This window comes from Musca vetustissima, unplaced genomic scaffold (assembly GCF_032173495.1).
Source record: "Musca vetustissima isolate MV318-11 ecotype Yass unplaced genomic scaffold, APGP_CSIRO_Mvet_v1 utg18190, whole genome shotgun sequence".
NCBI classification, from domain to species: domain Eukaryota; kingdom Metazoa; phylum Arthropoda; class Insecta; order Diptera; family Muscidae; genus Musca; species Musca vetustissima.
The window spans coordinates 382,166-407,895 of NW_026882521.1; the positions used below are offsets into that span (position 1 = coordinate 382,166).

General features: G+C 35.9%; 1 protein-coding gene across 1 annotated transcript in view; it reads left to right on the top strand.

The window, feature by feature from the left end:
* The window catches only part of LOC133328984 (dedicator of cytokinesis protein 3), a 140,204-nt gene extending 114,895 nt beyond the window's left edge, over positions 1-25,309 (top strand). Inside the window, exons 4-15 of the mRNA XM_061537488.1 lie at positions 13,969-14,089; positions 14,158-14,398; positions 14,466-16,190; positions 16,249-17,069; positions 19,651-19,760; positions 20,045-20,062; positions 20,419-20,625; positions 20,695-20,869; positions 21,305-21,526; positions 21,589-23,644; positions 23,699-24,822; positions 25,136-25,309. Of these exons, the coding sequence (XP_061393472.1) occupies positions 13,969-14,089; positions 14,158-14,398; positions 14,466-16,190; positions 16,249-17,069; positions 19,651-19,760; positions 20,045-20,062; positions 20,419-20,625; positions 20,695-20,869; positions 21,305-21,526; positions 21,589-23,644; positions 23,699-24,822; positions 25,136-25,309 (6,994 nt within the window). The remainder of the gene's footprint in view (positions 1-13,968; positions 14,090-14,157; positions 14,399-14,465; positions 16,191-16,248; positions 17,070-19,650; positions 19,761-20,044; positions 20,063-20,418; positions 20,626-20,694; positions 20,870-21,304; positions 21,527-21,588; positions 23,645-23,698; positions 24,823-25,135) is intronic.
* The last annotated feature ends 421 nt before the right edge of the window (positions 25,310-25,730 follow it).

Genomic DNA, 25,730 nt, shown 5'->3' on the forward strand with positions numbered 1-25,730 from the left:
GATTCTTGAAAGAATATTTTTTCAAGGCCTATATAAGGCGTGTATTCTTGAAATAATATTTTTTTCAAGGCCTATCCAAGGCGTGGATTTTTTAAAGAATATTTTTTTCGAGGCCTATCCAAGGCGTGGATTTTTTAAAGAATATTTTTTTCAAGGCCAAGGCGTGGATTCTTGAAAGAATATATTTTTCAAGGCGTGGATTCTTGAAAGAATATTTTTTCAAGGCGTGGATTCTTGAAAGAATATTTCTTCAAAGCGTGGATTCTTGAAAGAATATTTTTTCAAGGCTTGGATTCTTGAAAGAATATTTTTCAAGGCGTGGATTCTTGAAAGAATATATTTTTCAAGGCGTGGATTCTTGAAAGAATATTTTTTCAAGGCGTGGATTCTTGAAAGAATATTTTTTCAAGGCGTGGATTCTTGAAAGAATATTTTTTCAAGGCGTGGATTCTTGAAAGAATATTTTTTCAAGGCGTGGATTCTTGAAAGAATATTTTTTCAAGGCCTATATAAGGCGTGGATTTTCCAATATAACCTAGAAATCGTTTCTTCACAAACAACATTTTTTGATATTATCTTTATTCATATACATATTTTTTTAAGCATTTTAAGTGTTTTTACAGCCATAAAAATATATATGCATACATATTTGATGTATTGTCTTCCTCTACTTTCAAATGTATTAATGCATGGATGCACGTATCACAGTCGACAAAAAAAAAAACGAACCCAACGCACTTTCAAATCTTAATAAAAAAATATGAATTGTTATATTTGTTGTTTGTTACCTTTGCTTATCGAAGTGTAAATAATAAATAATTGTTTGTCTGTCAGTTATCTACATACAAACACAAACAAACATAAATGCATCATACATTGTTGTCAACGTTTTTTTTTGTGAATTTATTTTTATTTTAATGTCACTTTATGAAAAATTATATATTTTGAAGGGGGGTGTGACTGCCGATATATATATATATATATATATATAGAATATAGAAGAACTATAACATGTTTTAAGTTTCTCATTTTCATCTCACAAGTGCCTGTAATTTTGAGAATAACAGACGTCCTGCTAGAAAATTTTAAATTCATTATTAGACATTGTCTTATAATAATTCGTCGTTTGCGGTTCTCAGACAACTTCGTGAAAAGGGCAGAAAAAAAGTGTTAGCGTCCCGACCGATTTTAGGTATTCTGAAATTCTTACCTTAGTTTTTTTTCTACCGAATTGGCTGTAAATAAGCACTATCGTATGTAAGGTTTTCGTATTCCGAAAATACTAACCACATTTTCAAACATATGGAGCTGTAAATACATTTTCGCCTGTATTTTCCGAATTCCTGATGAAACATTTGGTGACTGACATTATATATATATATAAACATATATATATGTCTTTCCCATGAGTATCGGTGTATGGATTTGACAAGCCAAAGGACCGTTAAGTTCGGTCGAGACCTTCCTATAGGGAATACGCGATTGTTAATGGTATGTTTTTTTATGCTCTGGCAAAATTACATACACACAGGTTGGAAAGTTGAGATAGGAAATTCAACCCACAGAAAATGGCGCCGAACCTTAATTTAAGGGCTATGCCAAAACATAGATCCATACCAAACATTATCTACAATGACATTTTTACTCTCCAATGACCCATAGCAATACCAATTATTGGACTATACCAATGTAGCTTCAGACTTGGCAAATTCAACATAGACCATATTTTCACACTGCGCCAAATCCTGGAAAAGATCCACGAAAAAAACATATTGACAAATTCCACCTATTTTTCGACTATAAGGACGCATTCGGCAGTCCAATTCGCTCAGATGTTTTTTTAAAGACATGGCTGCGTTCTGCATTCCTATGTAGAATAACTTTAACTGGCACAAAGTCAGCGATTAAGGGGACCCCCCCATTCTCGGGGTCAAAATTTTTGTTAATATAATTCGAATCTACACTACTTAAAGAATGTCCCTACAAAATTTCAAATGAAAATCTTAAGAACTCTTGAAGATATAGCCGATTTATTGTGTCAGCATCAAGTGACGGCTGAAGGGCTTCCCAAACTTTAAACGCGTTTTTCTCTAAACATTTTTTTGCGAATGGCGGGCACGATAACTCAAAACCTAATAACCCAATCGATTCCAAATTTTTACACGTTTCTCTGTGAGTGTATAGCTATCTTCCTTATTTTTTAACTCGGTTTTTGGTCAAAAATCGACGATTTTCCAAAAATATTTTTTCAAAGTTCCACCATTTTGTTAATTTTAGAGCGAAGTCAATAATCCTAGTTCATACGAGAGCCAGACATGTACTATTTCTAACACCGTTGGAATTTTCGGATTCCGATGTTCCAGTGAGGAGTTATCATGCCCGCCATCAAAAATAAGGACTTTTCTTTAATTACAAAAAACAACAACAAAACAATAACAAAATTTTTTTGTAAATTATTTTTCTTCTATTTTAAATCTTCAATTATATATGGGCAAAGTTACAAACCTTAACAAGCATTGGTATTGATTTACCAGCCCATTGAAAATCTTGAAAAAATAAAATCGTGAATGGGGGGGGGGGGGGTTCCCTTAAGTGTGAAAGGAACTCAGGGAGCCTTTCAATACCGAACGATGGTTCAGATGATGTGTCAGCCTCACGTATGACCTTATTAACATCCTGTTGGAAAAGGTCATACGAGATGCAAAGGCGAACAGAAATGACACTCTAGGCCGATTACATCGACATAATTGGTCGAACATGGTGAGTGGTAACAACTACCTTTCAACAAATTGAGGAGCCTGCCAAAGTGGATCTGGCACTAAATGAGGTTCAGAGAATGACTATGGTCTGTGTAAGCAATTTAGAAACAAGGCCCTCTCTCGCCAGACCAAACTCACACTATATATGGATTACAAGCATTGGTACTTGCGCAAGCTTATGATACAGCTATTGGAGTGTTTGAAAGTAAAAATTCTCTAAAAGATCTACGGGCCGTTCTGCGTCGACGGTGAATATCTTCTACATCTACATAGTCGGACATATAGAACTGCAGCGATTACGGTGCTATGTTGTGCGAATGCGACACCCCTGGAAATATTTTGAAGTTCGGCTAATGGAACAAATGTTCTGTCTCAAGCCAACTAAGTAAGTAAGGACTGTGCAGAACCCGAATTGGCAAATTTCATCAACTTGGGTAGGATAACCTTTAAAATATCGAAAATTGGGTGTGATCATGATATCGGAGATACAACTATATATATATAAACATTTCAGTTAAGACTTATTTCGTCATTTCGATTAAAAAATTCGGTAAGTATACAGGGTGAGATAATTTTTATTTTATTTTTTATTTATTTATTTATTTTTTTTTTTTTTTTTGAATGAAAGAATAAGATTAGATATGTTCGAATTGGTCATCTATGGCACGAATTATGGCCTTCAAACGGTCTGGAGTGCTCTAACGATAGCGACTTGTAGTTTTCCAGTCAAATATAAAGAAATCACACTATGACTCTTGAATTCCACCACGAATAACTTTTTTTGTGGAAAATTCTCACCAAAATGCTTTTGTACGCTTGTAAACAATATAATGAGCTGTCACTGGAATAATTTGAACAGCTGTCGGACGAGTGGTTTAGAAATTACTCAAAATACCGAAAATTAAAGGTATAGTTATGTGGGGGCTATACCTAAACGGTGGTCTGTTATTTATAATTTTTGGTAGGAAAACTTTCCACACAATTCCGAAAATTTAACGTTTCTTGACCGTCTGTTGATTATTATTTTTATACCCTACACAACTATGTTGTCAGGGTATTATAGCTTTGTGCAGCCCCAGGAGTTTGTAACGCCGCGAAATATTGGTCCTAGACCCACCTTTAAGTATACCGATCGTCATATCTCGACTAGCTGAGTCGATCTAGACATGTGTGTCCGTCTGTCCATTATATTTTGTAAAAAACGATACAGGCCACAGTTATGAACCATTCTACACGAAATTTTGCACGTAGGACCGGTTCTGGCCAAATAAGACCCCTATTGTTTTTGGTAAAGATCGGTTAATATTTAGGGGATGAAATGGACCACATACTTAATTTTTGCCGGTATTTCTGGTCGCTCCAGAGGCCGCAATTATGACCCAAACATCAAGATTTTTTACATGGAGAAGGGGATTGGACCAAAGAATAAGCATGCCTGTTTTGATAAAGATCGGTCAATATTTAGCGGGTTAAATAGACCCTGACTTTTGTGTGAAAAATGACAAAATTTGTATTCTATGGCGTATAAATTTACCCCTGAAGGACATTGAGCCGAGAAGTTGATAGTATATCCAATAGGAGTGGTTGGCCTTTAAATTGATACCAAATATATTGTCGTGTGTACTCGTATAGAACTACAGAAAGTTATATTTTCGTCAAAGTTGTGTAGGGTATCATATGGTCGGCCCCGTCTGACTATACTGCTCCGCTCACTGGTTTAAGTAGAGATTTTGTACATACATAATACAAAATAGGATATATTTATATAGTTTGTTTTGAAACTCATAGTGAAATCGGATGTAAAATAGTTCATTCTTTGACTCTATACACGAAAAATGAAGTTTCATTTAAATTTCATGTATAAGTTCTGACAAAATTTCTATAAAAAAATGCTACAAAAAATATTTTATATTTTGTCCTAAATAGTCCACAATATTATATATACATATTTCTCTTGGGTTTGACGTTTAGGCTGATTTTCGAGTTTTGGTATATTCTGAGACACATTGTAACACGTTTTTGGAATAGAATATTCTGATCTGCTATAATCCCGTTCTTAATTAGTTTTCAATTGATTCACGAAAAATGGGACCGAAAATACCCCTTCAGCAAGTCGATTGACACAAATATTACTCACGTTTATATCAGTAATATTGCCAAAGACACAATATACCTAAAAGGCAAGGGTTTCAAAGAAAACCTAAGCCGAATATATTCAAATCTCTTGAAACTGATTGTTTGCAATTTGTTATTTCCATTTATCCTGGCTGCAATTTACCATACCTCCATATAAAATCACTGATCATTTTTTGGTATTTTGAGTGTTCACCTTATGGTGGAGGGTATGAATGGTTTGGCCAAGTTACCCATTGTAATAAGGTAATTTCAATTTCGGATCCACACTCTATTCCACATTGTGGTGTGGGTTAACAATTACAGCTCCAATGTGATAATTTATAATTTTGGTTTTCTTTTTTTTAATGTGGATCAAAAATAAAATAATTAAAAATATAAATAAAAAATAATTTCCAATTTAATAGCCATAATATAATAAATAAATCAAACATATAAAACTGTTTTTCTTTTGTAATAAATCAACAACGAAATTGTACAATTATTTATTGTTTTAAATGCAAATGTATGTACACACATGCATACACATATTTAGTTAATAGTTTGTGTGGACACAAAGCATTTGAATATGACTTTTTGATTTAATTTCAATTTTAATTTTTTTTTTATAATTCGATTTGTTGTCAAAAACAATTTACATCACTTATCTCAATTGTTTTTTGTCGCTCTCTACCTTTCTCTTCTTTTTTATTATTGTTCATTTTATTGCCTTTAGTAATGTTTGAATTGTTTATTTATTTATTTAAATGTTTATTATTGTGGTATTTAAGTTTCCAATTTGTTGTTAACATTTTGTTTAAATAAAAAACACACACACGACCACATGTCAAAATGCATGGCTAAGAGAGTAAGCCTCCTCCCCCTCCAATAACACACTTCGAACGTACCTCAATGAAGTCCATCACCTTAAGCATCGGTGTGGCGTATATCTTGAAGGGCGGACACGAAGCGTTCGCTTAACGTAATTCAGTGAGGCTAATAAACAATATTTTCCTTTTTTGGCAAGTTACACATAAAGAAGATGTTCAAAAATCATATGGAACCAAACCACGACTGTCAGTCAGTTAGTCATTTGGCTAGCCTACCAAGCCCATCCCAGCCACTGGCCAGTGGTCTACATAAAGTGGTCTACATAATTAAAACTGACTTAAAAAGAGTTCATTACTACCAACCGGCTACTGTGCTGCCGATTTTATTTGGCCTCTTGTATCTGGAACTCTACTCTCTCGTTCTCTCTCCATTTTGGGGTTTCAAAATACCACAAAAAAAATCATTCTTTGGGGCCAACATTTTTTGGTAGCTTCCCACAAAATCTGTTAAATCGATTTATACCCCACAATGTGTGTGTGTTCGAATATGTTAGTATGTATTCCTTCGTTCGTTTACCTTAATAAAAACAATTCTCTCAGTTTATTTGCATTTTTTGATCTTGCTCTATAAATTCGGTTTATTCTACTCTGACATGCAAAATGCTCGGTGTCCGTCCATCGAACTGCCCTTTTTTCCAATTCAATTTAGTCCAACCAAACACTCATCCATCCACCTCATATATCATGGACTTCTTTGTACTCTCCATTTAGGCCATGGCTGGCCAGTGGCTGCTGGTGTTGAGCACATCTCTCCCTCTCCATTCGTCATCGTACGAAGTGTTTTTTTTTTAACCTGAACTTGTCTACAAATTTTCGAAAATCCAACAAAAACAAAACAAGTTTTGAGATACAATTTTTTTCGTGGACTTGTTCTCTTTTGTAGTTGTTAGCCTGTTTTTTAACCTTCTCCCTGCCAATCTGCTCTTTGTATATATGTCAATACCAGCAGCACGATCATATAGGGTTGCCAACGTTATATTTGAAATAAGTGGTGATAATCAATTTGGACACATAATATTTTGGGTATATCGCTGTATTATTTATTTATTTGAATTTGACCTGTAACGGCGATGATCATTTGAATGATCAAATCAGATTTCATTCTCTTTCGAATCGAACATAATGTTCGAATTTACGCAATGAAGCCAGGAGAAAAACTGCGCACCACCATTATGCGATATTTAGACCTTTGAAAAAATCTGTGTTATGAACTTTGAGTTCATCAGGAACAACAAGCTACCTTTAACATTTTATCAGGATAATGATCCTAAGCATAAGTCGCATACTGTGCGGATGGTTTTTCTTTATTAATATGGCAAAGTTTTAGATACACCAGCCCAAAATCCCGACCTTAACCCAATAGAAAATTTACCACACCTATTGTCTCTTAGCAGACCTGCGTTATCTATACACTTCCAATCGGTCTGTTTACATACCAATTGATATCTTTACATAGCACTTCACCTATATAAAATCCTGTGTTCTGAATACAGATCAATTAGTCTTTATACCCCCCGGTGTGTAGAGACCAGTGGTCTCTATACAGTTTCAATCGGCTTCTATGCAGACCAATTGGTGTTTATAAAGATCTATTAAGAAGAGCAGCCCTGGGTCTCATTATTGGTATCATTCGCATATTACAGGCCTCTATTACCCCATCATAGACCATCTGTGTAATCTGGAAATTTTCGATAACCCCAACCACATATATGTCATGTGGTAACACTTCTCGTACATTTTATGGTCCTTTTTTTTTTTTTTTTTTTTTTTTTTTGAAGTATCGAAATTTTTTATCACTACAAAGTCGCCTACATTAAATAAAATTTACCTTACGGTGATTCTCTCCGATTCGCGGCTCGTTCTATTTTTGGGCCATCGCAATTACCGCTTCTGCTTTGTCCCTAATTTCTTTAATATTAATAGAAACCGTTCTGCCCTAGGTGGTATACCACATTCGAGAATAAAATGTTCACGTTAGAGCTTTAGAGCTTTCAATAATGAGCGAGTTGGCCAGGCAATCATAGTCTAGGTGAGCCACATGATAAAGAATAGATGGATAAACTGTAGCCAACAAGACATAAATATCAGGGTCGGCGCCGCTGTGGCTTACCACTATCAATAGCCCCTTAAGGACCCTAACTGAGGATGAATATAATATATAATACTTCTGTGGGGAAAGAACCTAACTTGTTGTGTAGGAAGGCGAGGGACCTTAACCCTTCTTTCAAAACAAAGTGATAACCATATCAAGTATAGTTAAATATCTGGTGGCCATCCTAGACAGTAAACTTTAATGGATGGACCACATTCAGGAACGGGCAGACAAAGCCCACAGATGCTGGTACTTCTGCAGAAGAGCCGTATGATGTGAATGGAGGTTTAATCCAAAGATGATACACAATCCTAACATATGCATCGGTGGACAGCAATGGACAAAAATATAATATAAAATCGTTACAGAAAGTCCTGAGAAACATGCTGCCTAGGTATTATATGTGGGGCTATAAGCACAGTTCCAAAGAGAGCTTTAAAGACTATATTGTATATATGTACATATATATATATATATCCAATTGACATCCAAATAGAATATGAAGCGGCCGTCGCAGTTTTAAAACTTAAAGCTATGAACTAGTGTATCGACACCGGATGCAATAGACCGCAACAAAATATAGTACAGGCCATATATATGAGTTGGACCGAATACCTCAAATAAGAGTAGTCACAACATGTGAAACTATGATACCCGACAGGGACTCATGGCATAGCGAAACCCTAGCAAATATACCCCCTGGTAACTGTTGTTACACATTTAGCTTCCAGCTAGCTGGAAAGACACCGTGACATATTGGGTAATGAAAGAGCAGACGAAGGATCTCAATCCACAGATCTAGCAATTGATGATTCAATCAAACCACTCATATGTCAACTTTACTGGAACTTTGAGGCATTCTTCGATGAAAGAGCCTATTAACTTTGACACAACGAACCTAGGTGCAATGTGTCGAGATCTATTTGGCCGACTCTGTCTATTAAAAGGACACACTCACGCTGAACAAAGCTGAAATAAGAGTAATAACTGGAGTCATAACTGGTCATTGCAATATCAGGACCTTTACTAGTAAATGGGATCTTGATGCAATTGATTACTGTAGACTCTGCGTTGACGAGGAGGAGACGGAGAGTATTGAGCATCTTCAGACTAGTGGGTACTCATTTTCCACCGAGTCTTAGCTTCTACTCAACAACTGAACCTGCTCTAATCTACAGCATAATTAGAAATCTAAAGTGGGTGGGAAAGTGCAATCTTAGCACGTAATATATCTTCTATTCGATCTCTACAGCCATCGACATTATTCCAAACTTACCTTCTTATATATTCTTGTAAGCCTCTCATCTCTCTTTATTTCCCCAATCTTCTCTCCTCTATAGATCTCTCCTTATCTCTTTTCTTCTCGTGAATGATTACAACGGACCTGACGGTCTCAAAGTGCTGCAGCCACATAAATGACTGCACTTCCCCAAACCTAACCTAGCTGGAAAGTCGGGGCTGGGTTTTTTTTTTTCATTAAAGAACCTAAAACCAAAATTTGACTTCGCATACCAGAACACAATACGGTCCTACAGGAAGAGGTTCAAGATATAATAAATATAATTACATAAAACAATAACCTCTAAAACAGTTAAATCCAAAACTGTGTTAAAATTTATAAAAACCATAAAAATGTCTCGCGACATGGTCTTGTGCGAATTATATGGGTACCGAGTCGCATAGAAATAGTAGGAAGGGAGATAGCAAATATACTCGCCAGAAGTGCAACCGTCCGATCTACAATAAATGTAAATAATGCCAAACCTGTTAGTGCAACACGTCTACAATTGAGGTTATGGATAACGGAAACCCACACAATTCATTGGAATACTGAGGGGTGTGGGAAAACAAACAATTTTATGGGAAAAAAAGGAAATTAATAACTGGCCGGTATTCGCACAAGACATAACAGGCTGTGGGCTCACTTACATAAAATTAGGCATGCGAGGGAGGAAAGCAGCGTGGAGAACACAAGCTTCCGAACCAAATTCTTAGGAGATGACAAATTTTGTGAAATAACCGACGTTAGGTGGCGTTAATGAAAAAACTGTAAGACTTAACAAACAAAACAGAAATCCTAGACGTACAGGACAATCAAATCCAAAGATGACTTCTTCTAAATTTCTTTTATCTCTAGAGCGCACAACAGGCCACTTCCAGGCTTAAATCTATATCCTAATATTGGACATGCGGTTGTGTAAACCACGCCTCTGTCAACCTAACCTACGAGGATGTATTTTACCCTGCAATATTCAGAATGCCGAATATAAAGTTCAAATTGAAAACTGCATCATTATTTTCACAGAAGATGGCAACCCTTATCTGTATCTATTTATTGAATTTTGAAATCACATGTCTCCGCCAAAACAAAAGAGCATTATCATTAATTTCATTCAAGTGTTTCATGTTTTTTTTTCAAACATTTCTAACGACATTATAATTTATTCGATAAAAACAACAACAACAAAATAAACAACCTTTTCAAAAAAATATGGATAACCTCAAAATATTCCAAACAAAATCACACACAACTACATCACGATTACAAAGCGGAAAAATTGATCTCACAAAGCAAGAGAAACAAAACATTCTCTTAAATAAACACTGCTCCCTTTACCGAATTTCGAAAATCGAAGTGAATCAACAATTCGATCTCTGTATAACAGTTTCCAAAGCAACATTTTATTACCTGCGCGCAGTGCGGAATGCAGTAGTTACGTTGTTGTTCTTGTTATACAGCCATTTAAATCGACGCCATGTAAAAACGAAACGAAAGAAACATTTACGACGCGATGATCATCACGATCTATACATACATGTGTGGAAGCATGTATATGTAGTACATGGTGATCGATACAGTCAATGCATCGTATCGTTCGACAATTGAGTATGCTGCAGAACATATTCGTGAGCCAGAATCAATGGCTTCTTCTTTTTTCCATCATTTGGCTGGTTCGTATTTTTCCTCAGTTTCCTTTTTGTAAAATATTCTCTTCTTCTTCGGTTCATTGTTTTGTTGCTGCATTTGCTGTCTCTTTCTATGCGTAAGACAGGTAAACACACCACAAGCAACTGCTGAATACCAGCAGCAGCAACAGCATCTTGAATATCGGCATGTAAGCCATAAAGAAATAAAATATTGAACTAAAACACCGAATAATTTTGTATATGGACTAAGTCGTAATCGGATTAAATTGGGAAAAGAAATATTCGGATTTAGGAACTTAACGCCACTTCCGATAATCTGTGTTTAAAATATCCAATAGTATTTTACATATTTTTGCAGCCTGTGTCCTGCATTTAATTGCGAATATAAAATTTTTAATATTTTCTTTTTTTCCTATTTTTATCTCTCATTCTTTTTTTCTGTCTACATTCAACCCGATAATTCGTTTAGTACTTCATTTCTCCCTGTTAATTACATTTACATTTTAAACATTTACCACACAGTTATTCGACAGTTCCGACGCCTATTTGTGTCTGCACAAATATGCGAATATTAGGGTGGACATAAAAAAATGAAATTAAATGAACTTGATTAGACCTTGAATTAAAAAGCGTGGATTTTTAAAAGAATATGTTTTTAACGACTAGAATATTTTTTCAAATGTCAATGTGAGGTGTGGATTCTTAAGAATATTTTTTCAAGGATCCAAAAATTGTTTAAAGTCTATATGAGGTGTTAATTTTTTAAAGAATTTTTTCAAGGTCCCACAATTTCTTAAGGTCTACATGAGGCGTGGATTTTTTAAGAATTTTTTCAAGGTCCCACAATTTTTTGAGGTCTATATGAGGCGTGGATTCATAAGAATATTTTTTCAAAGGTCCAACAATTTTTTGAGGCCTATATGAGACGTGGATTTTCTAAGAATTTTTTTCAAGGTCTATATGAGGTATTTTAGACCAATAGGTGTGGTTTCTTATAAATATATTTTTGAGGCGTGGTTTCTTATGAGAATATTTTTTGAGGCGTGGTTTCTTATGAGAATATTTTTTGAGGCGTGGTTTCTTATGAGAATATTTTTTGAGGCGTTGTTTTCTTATGAGAATATTTTTTGAGGCGTGGTTTCTTATGAGAATATTTTTTGAGGCGTTGTTTTCTTATGAGAATATTTTTTGAGGCGTGGTTTCTTATGAGAATATTTTTTGAGGCGTTGTTTTCTTATGAGAATATTTTTTGAGGCGTGGTTTCTTATGAGAATATTTTTTGAGGCGTGGTTTCTTATGAGAATATTTTTTGAGGCGTGGTTTCTTATGAGAATATTTTTTGAGGCGTGGTTTCTTATGAGAATATTTTTTGAGGCGTGGTTTCTTATGAGAATATTTTTTGAGGCGTGGTTTCTTATGAGAATATTTTTTGAGGCGTGGTTTCTTATAAGAATATTTTCAAAGGGTCTTTTAGGCGTGGTTTCTTATAAGAATAATTTTGAGGGTCTTTTATGCGTGGTTTCTTATAAGAATAATTTTGAGGGTCTTTTATGCGTGGTTTCTTATAAGAATAATTTTGAGGGTCTTTTATGCGTGGTTTCTTATAAGAATAATTTTGAGGGTCTTTTATGCGTGGTTTCTTATAAGAATAATTTTGAGGGTCTTTTATGCGTGGTTTCTTATAAGAATAATTTTGAGGGTCTTTTATGCGTGGTTTCTTATAAGAATAATTTTGAGGGTCTTTTATGCGTGGTTTCTTATAAGAATATTTTTGATGGTCTTTTAGGCGATATTTCATATAATAATTTTCTTGAGGGCCCTTTAGGAGTGGTTTCTTACAAGAATATTTTCTGAGGGTCTTTTAGGCGTGGTTTCTTACAATAATATTTTCTGAGGGTCTTTTAGGCGTGGTTTCTTACAAGAATATATTTTTGATGGTATTTAAGGCGTGGTTTCTTACAAGAATATATTTTTGATGGTATTTAAGGCGTGGTTTCTTACAAGAATATTTTTTGAAGATCTTTTCATTTCTTATTAGAATATTTTGTGAGGGTATTTCAGGTGTGGTTTCTTACAAGAATATTTTTTGAGGGTCCTTTCATTTCTTATTAGAATATTTTTAAGGGCTATTTAGGCGTGGTTTCTTTTAAGAATTTGTTTTGAGTTTGCGGTATTTCATATAAGAATATTTTTTGAGGATCTTTCCATTTTTTATTAGAATATTTTTGAGGGTCTTTTAGGCGAGATTTCTTTTTAGAATATTTTTTGAGGGACAGCTTTTTGATGGTATTTTAGGCTGGGGGTATTTCCTATAAGAGTATTTTTGAGGACATATTTTTGTGGGTCTTTTAGGTGTGGTTTCTTATAAAAATATCTTTTGAGGATATTTTAGGTTGGGGGTATTGTTGAAAGTCTTTCCAATAAGAGTATTTTTCTAATAAGAATATGTTAGAAGACCTTTCTTATAAGAATATTTTTGAGGGCGTGGTTTCTTTTAAGAATATTTTTTGAGCACCTTGTAAGAATGTTTTTAAGGATCTACTAGTATAATAGGCCCGGTTTCTTTTAAGAATATTTTTGAGGGCCTACTAAAATAATAGGGCGTGATTTATGTTAATAATATTTTTTGTAGATCTTATAGGAATTTTTTTCTGTGAAGAATATTTTTTCTTTATAAAATGTAAAACCTGTTTGTCTATTACACCCTATTATACACTCATAGTTGTACAAAAAACATTGCTGTGCAATTGATGATCATTGATGCCACAGGAATTGGAAACCCATTAGTTTTAAATGGGTTTCATGTCAAAATATTCGATTTCAGTGGTTTTTGAGGTTTCTCTATTATTTCTTGTTATTGTGGTTGTTGTTTTTTTTTTATGGCTGGCTCTTGCAGTCGATAATTTGTTGGATTTGCCTCATCTCAATTTTATTTCTTTTTGTCTTTAACCACCCGCAATGAATTGGCTTGGACATCGTTTTTGTTGTTGTTGGTACAGATAAATGATTGAAACTTTTAACACTTTTGGTCAAATGTTATGCCGACAAGCGAACATACTGTGACACATAATAAATCATTTTAAAATTTAAATTAAATCAACTACAAAAAATTGGTTATTTCCCTTCCAATATATTTTTTAATTTTTTTTCATAACTAATTTTTGTTGTTTTTGGTTTTTCTTTGCAGAAAACTTGGCCTTGATTTGGTACCACGTATTGGCCCCTTGGCTGTAGATCCTCATAACATTGGAATTGTTGGACTATATAATGTTCATGTCACAAGTGCCGATAATGCCAAAGCCTCATCGGTAGGTTGAATGAAATAAAAAAAATTAAATGAAAACAATTTGAATTTTTTCTCCAATTTTTCCCCCAGAGTCGAGGTACTTTGCGCCGTAAAACCCAACGAAAAATCCTCACCCACCATTTATATTTTTGTATGCGGGAATTTGGTTATCGCATTGGTGGTGGTGACGATGCTGAAGTCTATTTCTATTTATACGATGCGAATAATATGAAGGCCGTGTCGGAACGATTTGTGGTGAAAATATGTAAAGACGGATATGCGAATTACATTGAAAGGGTCAATAGTAATTGTACAGTGTTCACCGATTTGGGTATGTTCGAAATTTATATCGAATTTAGAAATTTATTTTTAATTCAATTTTTTTTCTTTTCTTCCAGGTGCTGCCGATTTAAATGAGGATCTCTATTTGGTGGCTGTGGTAATGCGTGTGGGTAAAATTTTACCCAGCGAAAAGTCAAGTAACAATTCCTGTTGTACCGGCACTTCGGCATATCGCCGACCATTTGGTGTTGGTGTTCTTTCGTTGGCCGATATTGGCCATTATGATACCACCATTGAATCCGAGGAAAAGGATTTCAACATCAAACTGGTCTATCACAACGATGAGAAGGATTTTCATCAGCTGCATGAATTGATTATTAAAAAATCGAGCAGTAAATTCCAACCGATAACAACAATAAATCAAAACAATCAGGGTATAATTGTCTCACTGAAGTTATTGCATGGTGGTTTGGGTCAGGCGAGACAAGAACAACCTTTGCTCTTCCAGGGTAGTACAATTACACGGAAAATGGGCTTCCCCGATGTCATTATGCCGGGTGATGTGCGCAATGATATGTTCATCACGTTGGAAAGGGGTGAATTTGAGCGGGGTGGCAAAAATACAGCGAAAAATATACTCGTTACGGTTGTGGTCCTGGATGTTGCTGGCAATGTCCTATCAGAATGTCTATGGGGTGCTTCGGGTATGGATACCCAAAATTACTACAAATCCATGATTCTCTATCATCAGAATGCACCCTGCTGGAATGAAATGTTACGGCTAAGTGTACCCATTGATAAATTCTCGGCGGCCCATGTACGCTTCGAATTTCGCCACTGTTCGACAAGGGAAAAATCTGAACCGAAGTTGTTTGGTTTCAGTTTTGCCCGTCTCATGGATCCCAGTGGTGCCACCCTGGCCGATGGCCAACATGAGCTTTACGTCTACAAATGTGAAGATTCCGCCAAGCTAACCACTGCCAATTATTTAATATTACCCTGTAAACCCAAAGATCCGCATGCCAAGGCGGAATGTAGTTCCACATTTCATCGCAGTTCCAAGGAGGTGTTTGTAATGCGTTCGCTGCTGTGTTCCACGAAGTTGACCCAAAATGCCGATTTACTGTCGTTGCTACAATGGCGGGCCCATCCAGAAAAGATACAAGATTCTCTAACGGGTGTGCTAAGGCTTAACGACGAAGAGCTGGTAAAATTCTTACAAGATGTACTCGATGCTCTCTTTGCCATGTTCTCCAATGAGGAGGGCAATAGCACTCAACATTCCGGTTTAGTCTTCCATGTCCTCGTGAGCATTTTCAGTCTTCTGCAGAGTAATAAATTTCAACATTTTCGCCCTGTCATGAATGAGTATATTGAAAATCATTTTGCTGCCGCATTGGTGTACAAGGGTCTAATTACCTCTGTTGAACATATGGCTGTGTTCCTGACAAAAGCCGAACATCCCGACCCTTTTCAAAAATGTTTTGGTTCTTTGGAATATATTTTTAAACTTTTGATACAGTCACGTAAGCTCTTCGCCCGGGCCACAGGTGGTCAATATGAGGATTCATTTCGCCGTGATTTACATTCACTATTTACCGCTCTCAATGGTATGTTGGCGGTGCCGTCATATGATTTGATTATACCCACTCAAGAGGCTTTGCTAAGTTCGACGGGTGTGGTTTTGGAACAATTGAAGGATACCCTACCGGCACCGGAATTGGGTATGCTGGCACGCAATATGTTGGATGCCATACCACGAGATGCTCCGGTGCGCTTGATTCAGGCCAAGTTACAGGCGGTTAAGGATTTGGTGTCGGGCGAACTTTTCCGGGAAGATGGTAAGTAAAAAAAATATTTTTTCAAAAAGGATTTTTTAAATATTTTTTATTTTTTCAGATTCCCGCACCGTCATCCTCTCCGTGGCCTGCAAACACTTGCGCATGCATCTCAGTCGCCGTAATGAATTGAAACTTTGTGCCGATATTTTGGCGGAAATTCTCACCCATCTCTATGATCTGCAAAAAGAACAAAAGGACAAAGTCACCAACACACTGCAGCACGATTTAGATTCGCTGTGTAAAAATATTCTGGGAATTCTAATCAAAACAATAATTATCATAATCGAGGGTTCAAATCCTGTCGTACCCCAATTGGTAGCCTGCATGTTGGGCCTGCTACAACTTTTGGATGAAACTCAATACAAACGTTACTGGGATGAATTGTGCCCCAATAAAGATCCTCGAGATCTAAAGGATTTCCTTTCCAGTTCATTACTGGTATTCGAAGAACTTCTCTCGCAGGATTGGTTAGTCTTTCCCAACGATTGGTTAATTATGAAATTGGCCTGCAATGATGTGCTACGCAAATCTCTGGAAGAATTTGCTAAACCTTTGGTCTATCGTTTCTTATCAACGAAATCATTTGATTTTCAATTATGGCGAAAATATTTCCATTTGGCTGTGATCTTCCTAACCCAACCCTCTTTGCAATTGGAAAAATATCGTGAACCTAAGAGACGTAAAATTCTACATTCACATGGTGATATGCGTGTCCTAATGGGTTTTCAAATATTGAGTATGTGGTCACAGTTGGGTGAACAGAAATTAAATTTTATACCATATATGGTGGGGCCGTTCCTGGAGGTTACTTTGGTGCCGGAACCATCGCTAAGGAAAGCTACACTAACTGTATTCTATGATATGATTCAGTGTGAACAGGTAAATATATTTTCAGTATAAAATTTTTAGGTGACCTCCGAGCCCTAAATTTTGAGAAGAATGAATGCTATTAGAGGCGTGATTTATTTTAAGAATATTTTTCCAGGTTAATTAGAAGCGTGGATTTTTTAAAGAATATTTTTTCAAGGACTATTAAAGCTGTACATTTTTAAAAGAATTTTTTTCAGGGCCGCAAATGTTTAAAAGAATATTTTTTCAGGGACTATTAAAGGCGTGGATTTTAAAATACTATTTTTTAATGGCTATTAGGGGCTTGAATTTTTAAAATAATATTTTTCAGGACTATCAAATGCGTGGATATTTAAAATAATATTTTTGAGGATTTTTATACCCTTCACCACACAGTGTCTTTGTGCATATGCTTGTAAGAGGCAAAAGGAAACGATATAGACACATGGTTCCTTTTGAGAATATGCATAGAATCACTTTTTAAGTCGATTTATGCATGTCCGTCAGTCTGTCTGTCTGTCCATGTTAAATTGTAAACAAAGTACAGGTAACATTTATGATCCGAATTGGATGAAATTTTGCATAGGTCACTTATTTGGCCTAAGGACGAACCCTATTGAAATTGGGAAAAATCGGTTCAGATTTAGATATAGCTCCCATATATATTTTCGTCCGATTCAATGTAAATGGTGTACCAAAGTCCCATATATCTTTCGATTTGCTAAGTTTCCTGAAAATCGGTTCAGATTTAGATATAGCTCCCATATATATTTTCGTTCGATTTAATTTAAATGGTGTACCAAAGTCCCTATATATCTTTCGATTTGCACGAAATTTTGTATAGTGTACTGAATTAGGTCCAGAATGATGTGTATTAAGTTTCCTGAAAATCGGTTCAAATTTAGATATAGCTAAAGACCCAAAGTTAGACTGATTAACAAAAAATTTTGCACAATGTACTGAGGTTAATATAAGCTAGCGTGTGGAAATTTTTTGAAATCGGTTCAGATTTGGATAGAGCTCCTAATATATTTTCTCCCGATTTTAAGTACATGATACACCAATAACTCAAAATGTGGCCGATATGCACAAAACATACTGAAATTAGTATAACTTAACCTGTGACAAATTCCGATGAAAATGGATTCATCTGTTGAATATACCCAAAGTGGTGAAGGACTTGTAAGAGGCGTGGATTTTTAAAATAGTATTTTTGAGGGCTTGTAAGAGGCGTGGATTTTAAAATAATATTTTTGAGGGATTGTAAGAGGCGTGGATTTTTAAAATATTATTTTTGAGGGCTTGTAAGAGGCGTAGATTTTTAAAATAGTATTTTTGAGGGCTTGTAAGAGGCGTAGATTTTTAAAATAGTATTTTTGAGGGCTTGTAAGAGGCGTAGATTTTTAAAATAGTATTTTTGAGGGCTTGTAAGAGGCGTAGATTTTTAAAACAGTATTTTTGAGGGCTTGTAAGAGGCGTAGATTTTTAAAATAGTATTTTTGAGGGCTTGTAAGAGGCGTAGATTTTTAAAATAGTATTTTTGAGGGCTTGTAAGAGGCGTAGATTTTTAAAATAGTATTTTTGAGGGCTTGTAAGAGGCGTAGATTTTTAAAATAGTATTTTTGAGGGCTTGTAAGAGGCGTAGATTTTTAAAATAGTATTTTTGAGGGCTTGTAAGAGGCGTAGATTTTTAAAATAGTATTTTTGAGGGCTTGTAAGAGGCGTAGATTTTTAAAATAGTATTTTTGAGGGCTTGTAAGAGTCGTAGATTTTTAAAATAGTATTTTTGAGGGCTTGTAAGAGGCGTAGATTTTTAAAATAGTATTTAAGAGGCGTAGATTTTTAAAATTGAGGGCTTGTAAGAGGCGTAGATTTTTAAAATAGTATTTTTGAGGGCTTGTAAGAGGCGTAGATTTTTAAAATAGTATTTTTGAGGGCTTGTAAGAGGCGTAGATTTTTAAAATAGTATTTTTGAGGGCTTGTAAGAGGCGTGGATTTTTAAAATTGTATTTTTGAGGCTTGTTAGAGGCGTGGATTTTTAAAATTGTATTTTTGATGGCTTGTAAGAGGCGTGGATTTTTAACATAATATTTTTGAGGGCCTGTAAGAGGCGTGAATTTTTAAAATAATATTTTTGAGGGCCTGTAAGAGACGTGAATTTTTAAAATAATATTTTTGAGGGCTTGTAAGAGGCGTGGATTTTTAAAATTGTATTTTTGAGGACTTGTAAGAGGCGTGGATTTTTAAAATTGTATTTTTGAGGACTTGTAAGAGGCGTGGATTTTTAAAATTGTATTTTTGAGGACTTGTTAGAGGCGTTGATTTTTAAAATTGTATTTTTGAGGACTTGTTAGAGGCGTTGATTTTTAAAATTGTATTTTTGAGGACTTGTTAGAGGCGTTGATTTTTAAAATTGTATTTTTGATGACTTGTTAGAGGCGTGCATTTTTAAAATTGTATTTTTGAGGACATGTAAGAGGCGTTGATTTTTAAAATAGTATTTTTGAGGGCTTGTAAGAGGTGTTGATTTTTAAAATTGTATTTTTGAAGACTTGGAAGAGGCGTGGATTTTTAAAAGAATATTGCTAATGTTTTCGTTCTTTTTTTTCAGAGTGCCCGTGGCTCTTTCCGTTGGGTTGAAAGTGAACTTATCGACAAATTAGATTTGCTAATAAGTGAAAATAAGGGCGATGATGAATATCGCGAACTTTTCAGCACCATGTAAGTTATTTGTTGTTTCAATTTTCGAATTCACTTTAAAACATATATCTACACCATCTACTAATTGTACTACTACTAATATCAACACACTTGCTGCTTGATGTTGTTCATTGTAAATGTTTCATATTTTTCAATTTTTTTTTTCAATATTTCAATTTTTTTTGTTTTAATTTTTAAATATTTAATAACTTGTGCTTTTCATCATCATTATAAAAAAAACTTTCTTCTTAAATAACAATGCATTCAAACCTGAAACCAAAAAACCCCATACTACCACAAAAAAGGGAACATCTAAGTCTGGTGTAAGTTAAACATTTATCTCATCATCTGCTGTGGTCATTTTATTATTTTGTAGATTCATTTTATATAAAAACAGAATCATTGCCTGTTGTTATTTTATATTGTAAATAATTATTTTTTATTTAAAGAAAAAATAATTTCTGTAAGGAAATGTTTTTGGCGATTCGACATCCAAAAATAACTTTTTTTTGGCTTATAAATTTTGCATTGGCCCACATTTTTTAAAATAAAAAATAACCCATTTTTAAAATTGGTTTAAGAATTTCATTATTTATTGTATTATTTCAATCTCCGTGTAGCTTCTTAAATATAATTTCCTTTATTGTCATAATTTTAATATTTTTTGTTTTTGTAAAAGTCTTCTTGAAAAGGTCCAAAATGAAAATCCCATTTGGAAAGATGCTGGCACGGCATTTATTGCCTCAGTTACACGTCTCTTGGAACGTTTACTCGATTATCGTAGCGTCATGCAGGGTGAAGAGAATCGTGATAAACGCATGTCCTGCACGGTAAATCTTTTGAATTTCTATAAAAATGAAATCAATCGCAAAGAAATGTATTTGAGGTAAGTTTTGAAAAAAATATTTTATAAAAATGTTTACAATAATGAGTGTGTGTGTTTGTGTTTTTTCAGATATATTTACAAATTACATGATTTACATTTGCAAGCTGAAAACTATACGGAGGCTGGTTTTACATTAAAACTATATGCCGACATGTTAAGTTGGGATCGTGAAACATCAAGTTTATCGCCAAATGGTAATGATGGCCAGCCCGAGTGGCAGCGAAAGGAACAATTGTATCATGAGGTAAGTGGATTTTTTAAAATAACATTTTTGAGGGCCTATAAGAAGCGTGGATTTTTAAAATAACATTTTTGGGGGTCTATAAGAAGCGTGGATTTTTAAAATAACATTTTTGAGGGACTATAAAAAGCTTGGATTTTTAAAATAACATTTTTGAGGGCCTATAAGAAGCGTGGATTTTTAAAATAACATTTTTGAAGGCCTATAAGAAGTGTGGATTTTTTAAATAACATTTTTGAAGGCCTATAAGAAGTGTGGATTTTTAAAATAACATTTTTGAAGGCCTATAAGAAGTGTGGATTTTTAAAATAACATTTTTGAGGGCCTATAAGAAGCGTGTATTTTTAAAATAACATTTTTAAATAACATTTTAAGGGGGCGATGATTTTATTTATTTAAATCTTAAATTTTATCTAATTTCCCTTTTTTCGTTTACAGATCTTAAAATATTTCGATAAAGGCAAATGCTGGGAGAAAGGTATACCACTGTGCAAAGAACTAGCCTTACTTTACGAGACGAAACGATTCGATTATAATAAATTAAGTGAAATTCTAATATTGGAAGCTAAATTCTTTCAAAATATACTAACACAACTGAGGCCAGAACCGGAATATTTCCGAGTGGGTTTCTATGGCTTGGGCTTTCCACTATTTGTGAGGGTAAGTAACTGCAAACATTTTTTTTAATATATTTTTTTAAAATCCCAATTTTTTGTCTGCAGAATAAACAATTCGTTTATCGTGGCCTCGAGTATGAACGTATCAGTGCATTTACCCAACGTTTGCAAACCGAATTTCCAGCTGCCCAAACTCTGAACACCAACAGTCCACCGGATAATTCCATTCTTTCGGCACCCGAACAATATATACAAATAAGTAATGTAAGACCAGTGGCCGACGCCCAACCATTGAAAACGGCCATGGTAACGGTACCGGAAAAAATTGCCCGCTTCTATGAAGTGAATGATGTTAGCCGTTTCATATCCGATCGTCCCATACACAAGGGTCCCGTCGACAAAGACAACGAATTCAAAAGTCTATGGATTGAACGTACCACGTTGGATATTGCCCAACCGTTGCCGGGCATTTTACGTTGGTTTGAGGTTAAACATAAATCCGTTCAGGAATTGACACCCGTGGAATTTGCCTGCGAAACGATGCATAATGTGGGCAAAGATATATGGGATTTGATACAACAGTATCGTCAGGATCCCAAACGTAATATCAATCCGTTTTCAATGCGTCTGCAGGGTGTCATCGATGCCAATGTTATGGGTGGTATTAGTAAATATCAAGAAGCCTTTTTTACGGAACAATTTCTGAAGTCACCTCAGGGTCAGGGTCAACAGGCCAATGTACAAAAATTGAAAGCTTTAATATTGGAAAAAATACAAATTCTAGATCAGGCATTGGAGTTACATGGTCAATTGGCTCCGGCCGGGGTACAGCCGTTGCACAATCGTCTCTTGGAACGTTTTTCACAGCTGAAACAAAGTCTTTCGGGTTTAGGGCGCCTCAAGCGCCAGCCTTCCGAGAGTATTGTGAATACACCTTTGCCACCATTGCCCACTGAGAAACGTTTGATGGGTGTTACTACTGCCGGAGCCCCTAATGCTCTGGCCTCAAATTATTATGAAACTGATGAAATTTATACAAGACCCGGAGACACTCTAAGGCCGGTTGAATCAATTGTGGCCATGAATAGATTCTGTGCCAACAACTCCTATCAAACACTGAGCAAGGAAAACTTGTCGAATAGTATTGGTCATGATGTTGCGACAGCAACAATAAATAAGGACAATTCAGAGAGCTGTCCTCCGCCCATACCAAATAGGCCTAGATCACAAAACTTTTCCAATTCTCTGTCAATGGATGGTCCGGAGGTGCCACCAAAACGCACACATCAGGTGCCAGGTTCACCAGGGGCACCGCCTCTACCACCCAGAGGTATAACGCCCGACAAAAGAGCTTCCAATCCGATGATTTTCAATGATTTCTCTAGTGAGTCTCCCGCTTCAAGTATGCCCCGGAGACCCCACTCCACTTCACATCAGCACAATCAAAAATATGCCGTTGTAGATATTAGTTTTGATGACCCAGAGGCCGATCAGCAGCATTTAACGCATTCAATGAATTGTCATGCCTCCTCCTCCGCCTCGGATAATCATCATTTGTCCACCTTGTCATATGCTCCAAATGATTTTCGTGATTCGGGTATATCCACCACGAGTACCCACGAATTGAATCATTTAAATAATTTGAGTGAAGAATCATCTTCGAATTCCATGAGTACGGTACATCATCGTGATCATTGTCGCCTCAGCTCAAGTGGCAGCATGGAAAATGGTCAATATTTATCGTCCAGTCATAACAATGGCGTCGGTGGTGGTTTAAGTTCAACACAACGGGAGAACTCCTCAAGTTCCTTTGATGTGGAAGATTTGCCCATGCCTCCACCACCCATACCACCAAAATCATTGAATATCATTGGCAATGCAACATCCATGAATGAGTCATCTTCATCGGAAGGTCCTTCCACCAACACCACCACCAACAACAATACACACAATCATTCCACCAATACATTGCAGCACACAGCAACGGCATCATCATCCACCGCACCACATACACACCCGCACTCGCACCTCCATCATCATCAACATCACAGTCATATGCATGCCGCCCAGAATGGTCACACCGCCAATGACGGTTATGTATCACCTAAGGCCGCCATGGCCCACAGTAGTAGTACACAATCGGCAGGAAATGCAAGAGCAAGTTTGGACGAAACAGAAAACGAAACTCATAACGAACTTGGCAACACTTTTTGAGTTACAATATGTCGCTGCCACCATCAATCGCCAACATCGACATCTAGCATAGACTTTAATACGAATACGGAAACATCATCGACGCCCAATAGTAGTCAATCGCCACCGCCGACACGTACCATGTTCACGGAACAGGCGGTGGTGCATGCCTCACAGTCGTTGACATCATTGACAATGACCAATACGACAAATAATACGTCAGGGTTGGGTTCACCCAGTCATCATCAACCCCATCATCCGAATCATCCTCCTCAGCATTATAATGATTTCAAGGAACTATCATCGACTAATCAGGTTAAATTTAACACTCAAAAGCAGCAACATTATAACACAGCAACAACAACAACAGCAACACAATCTCAACAAACACACCAACAACATAATGTATCAGCATCATCATCATCCGCTGCATATGCTTCTTCACATGTTCATCATGGCCATGCTCATTCACATTCCCATGCTCCTCCACCATCGGCCAGTCATCATCATCATCTTTCACAACAACAACAACAACAACACTTGAATTTTGCCAAACAACAACACCAACATTCGTACACCCTACCATCATCATTACCAACATCATCGACTTCTACTTTAACAACAGCCATGCAGAACACAACCACATCATCCATGTTTGATATACCCAAAACCATCAACTCCAACATAGAACATTGCTCCTGTGGTCTCACCTTCAAAGTGGATCGCAATACAAATAATCTTCTAATGATGTCAACAACATCCACATCATTGTTGAATTTAAATAATCCACATTATCATCAATATTCCGATAATAATACGACACGTTCACTGGATGCCAACACCGCCACGCATCTTGATCAGGGGCTGGGGCAGGGACACTCAACAAGTTACAGCAGCAAATCATCACATCAGCATCATCAGAAACAGCACGCCCGGCATTGCCATCATCGTCGTCATGATTCGCATGATTATGCTGTGCCGCAGCTGTTGCAATATCAACAGGAACCTCCCGAAATTCATACGCATGAATATTTTTCTCAGGAGTCACAGGAATCGTTGACCACAAATACGGCCACCATGGCTTTTAGTCCTCATGCCACACAGCAGCAGCAGCAACAACAACATAGTTGTCATCGTCATTCACATGTTCATGCTCAAACCGATTTTAGCTATGGTCAACGATGACGGCCACAGGCTTCAAAATGAGAAATGTATGAATTGAAAGAAACTTCCTTAGATATCGCCTATCGCTTTTGAATCAACCACAAAAAGGGGTCTTTATTGATGTAGGCATAGAAGGAAATTGTTTACGTTTCAGTTTCTTTGTTCCAAAAAAAGGGGATTTTTTTATAATTCTCCCATTCGATGATTTTTAATGATTTCTCTAGTGAATCTCTGCTCTCAAGTATGGCCCCACTCCACTTCACATCAACACAATCAAAAAAATTTCCCATTGTAGATATTAGTTTTGGATAACCCGGAGGCCGCTTCAGCAGCATCTATGAATTCAATGAATTGCTATGACTCATCATCCGATAATCATCAGCTGGCTAACTTGTCATATGCTGCAAATGATTTTCATGATTCGAGTATATCCACCACCACTATAACGGCCACGGGCTTCGAAATGTAATAATTGGAAGGAACCAGTATCGCTTTTGAATCTCAAAAAACGGGATATATTGGTGTAGGAATTGAAGCAAATAAATTCTGTTTCATTTCCCTTTCTTCCAAAAGGGGATTTTTGTCGATTGCCATTAACAATGGGAACCTGGATGATTATTTTTGTTGATGAAATCAATGCATGCTCAAACAGATTTTAGCTGTGTTTCTAAACGAGAAATGTATAGAAATCGAAGGATTAGAATATTGAATCTTTATATTTTGTTGTAGGAATGTGGGGAAATGGCTATTTCGATTGTCATTTACCATCATGGGACATGGGTTACAACCTGGATTAAAAATGTTCAAGGTGTAGTTTTTTATAATATTTTCAAAAAATAGCAAATCAAAATTTTTTTAAAAAAAATTTTTTGAAGAAATATCAAGGCGTT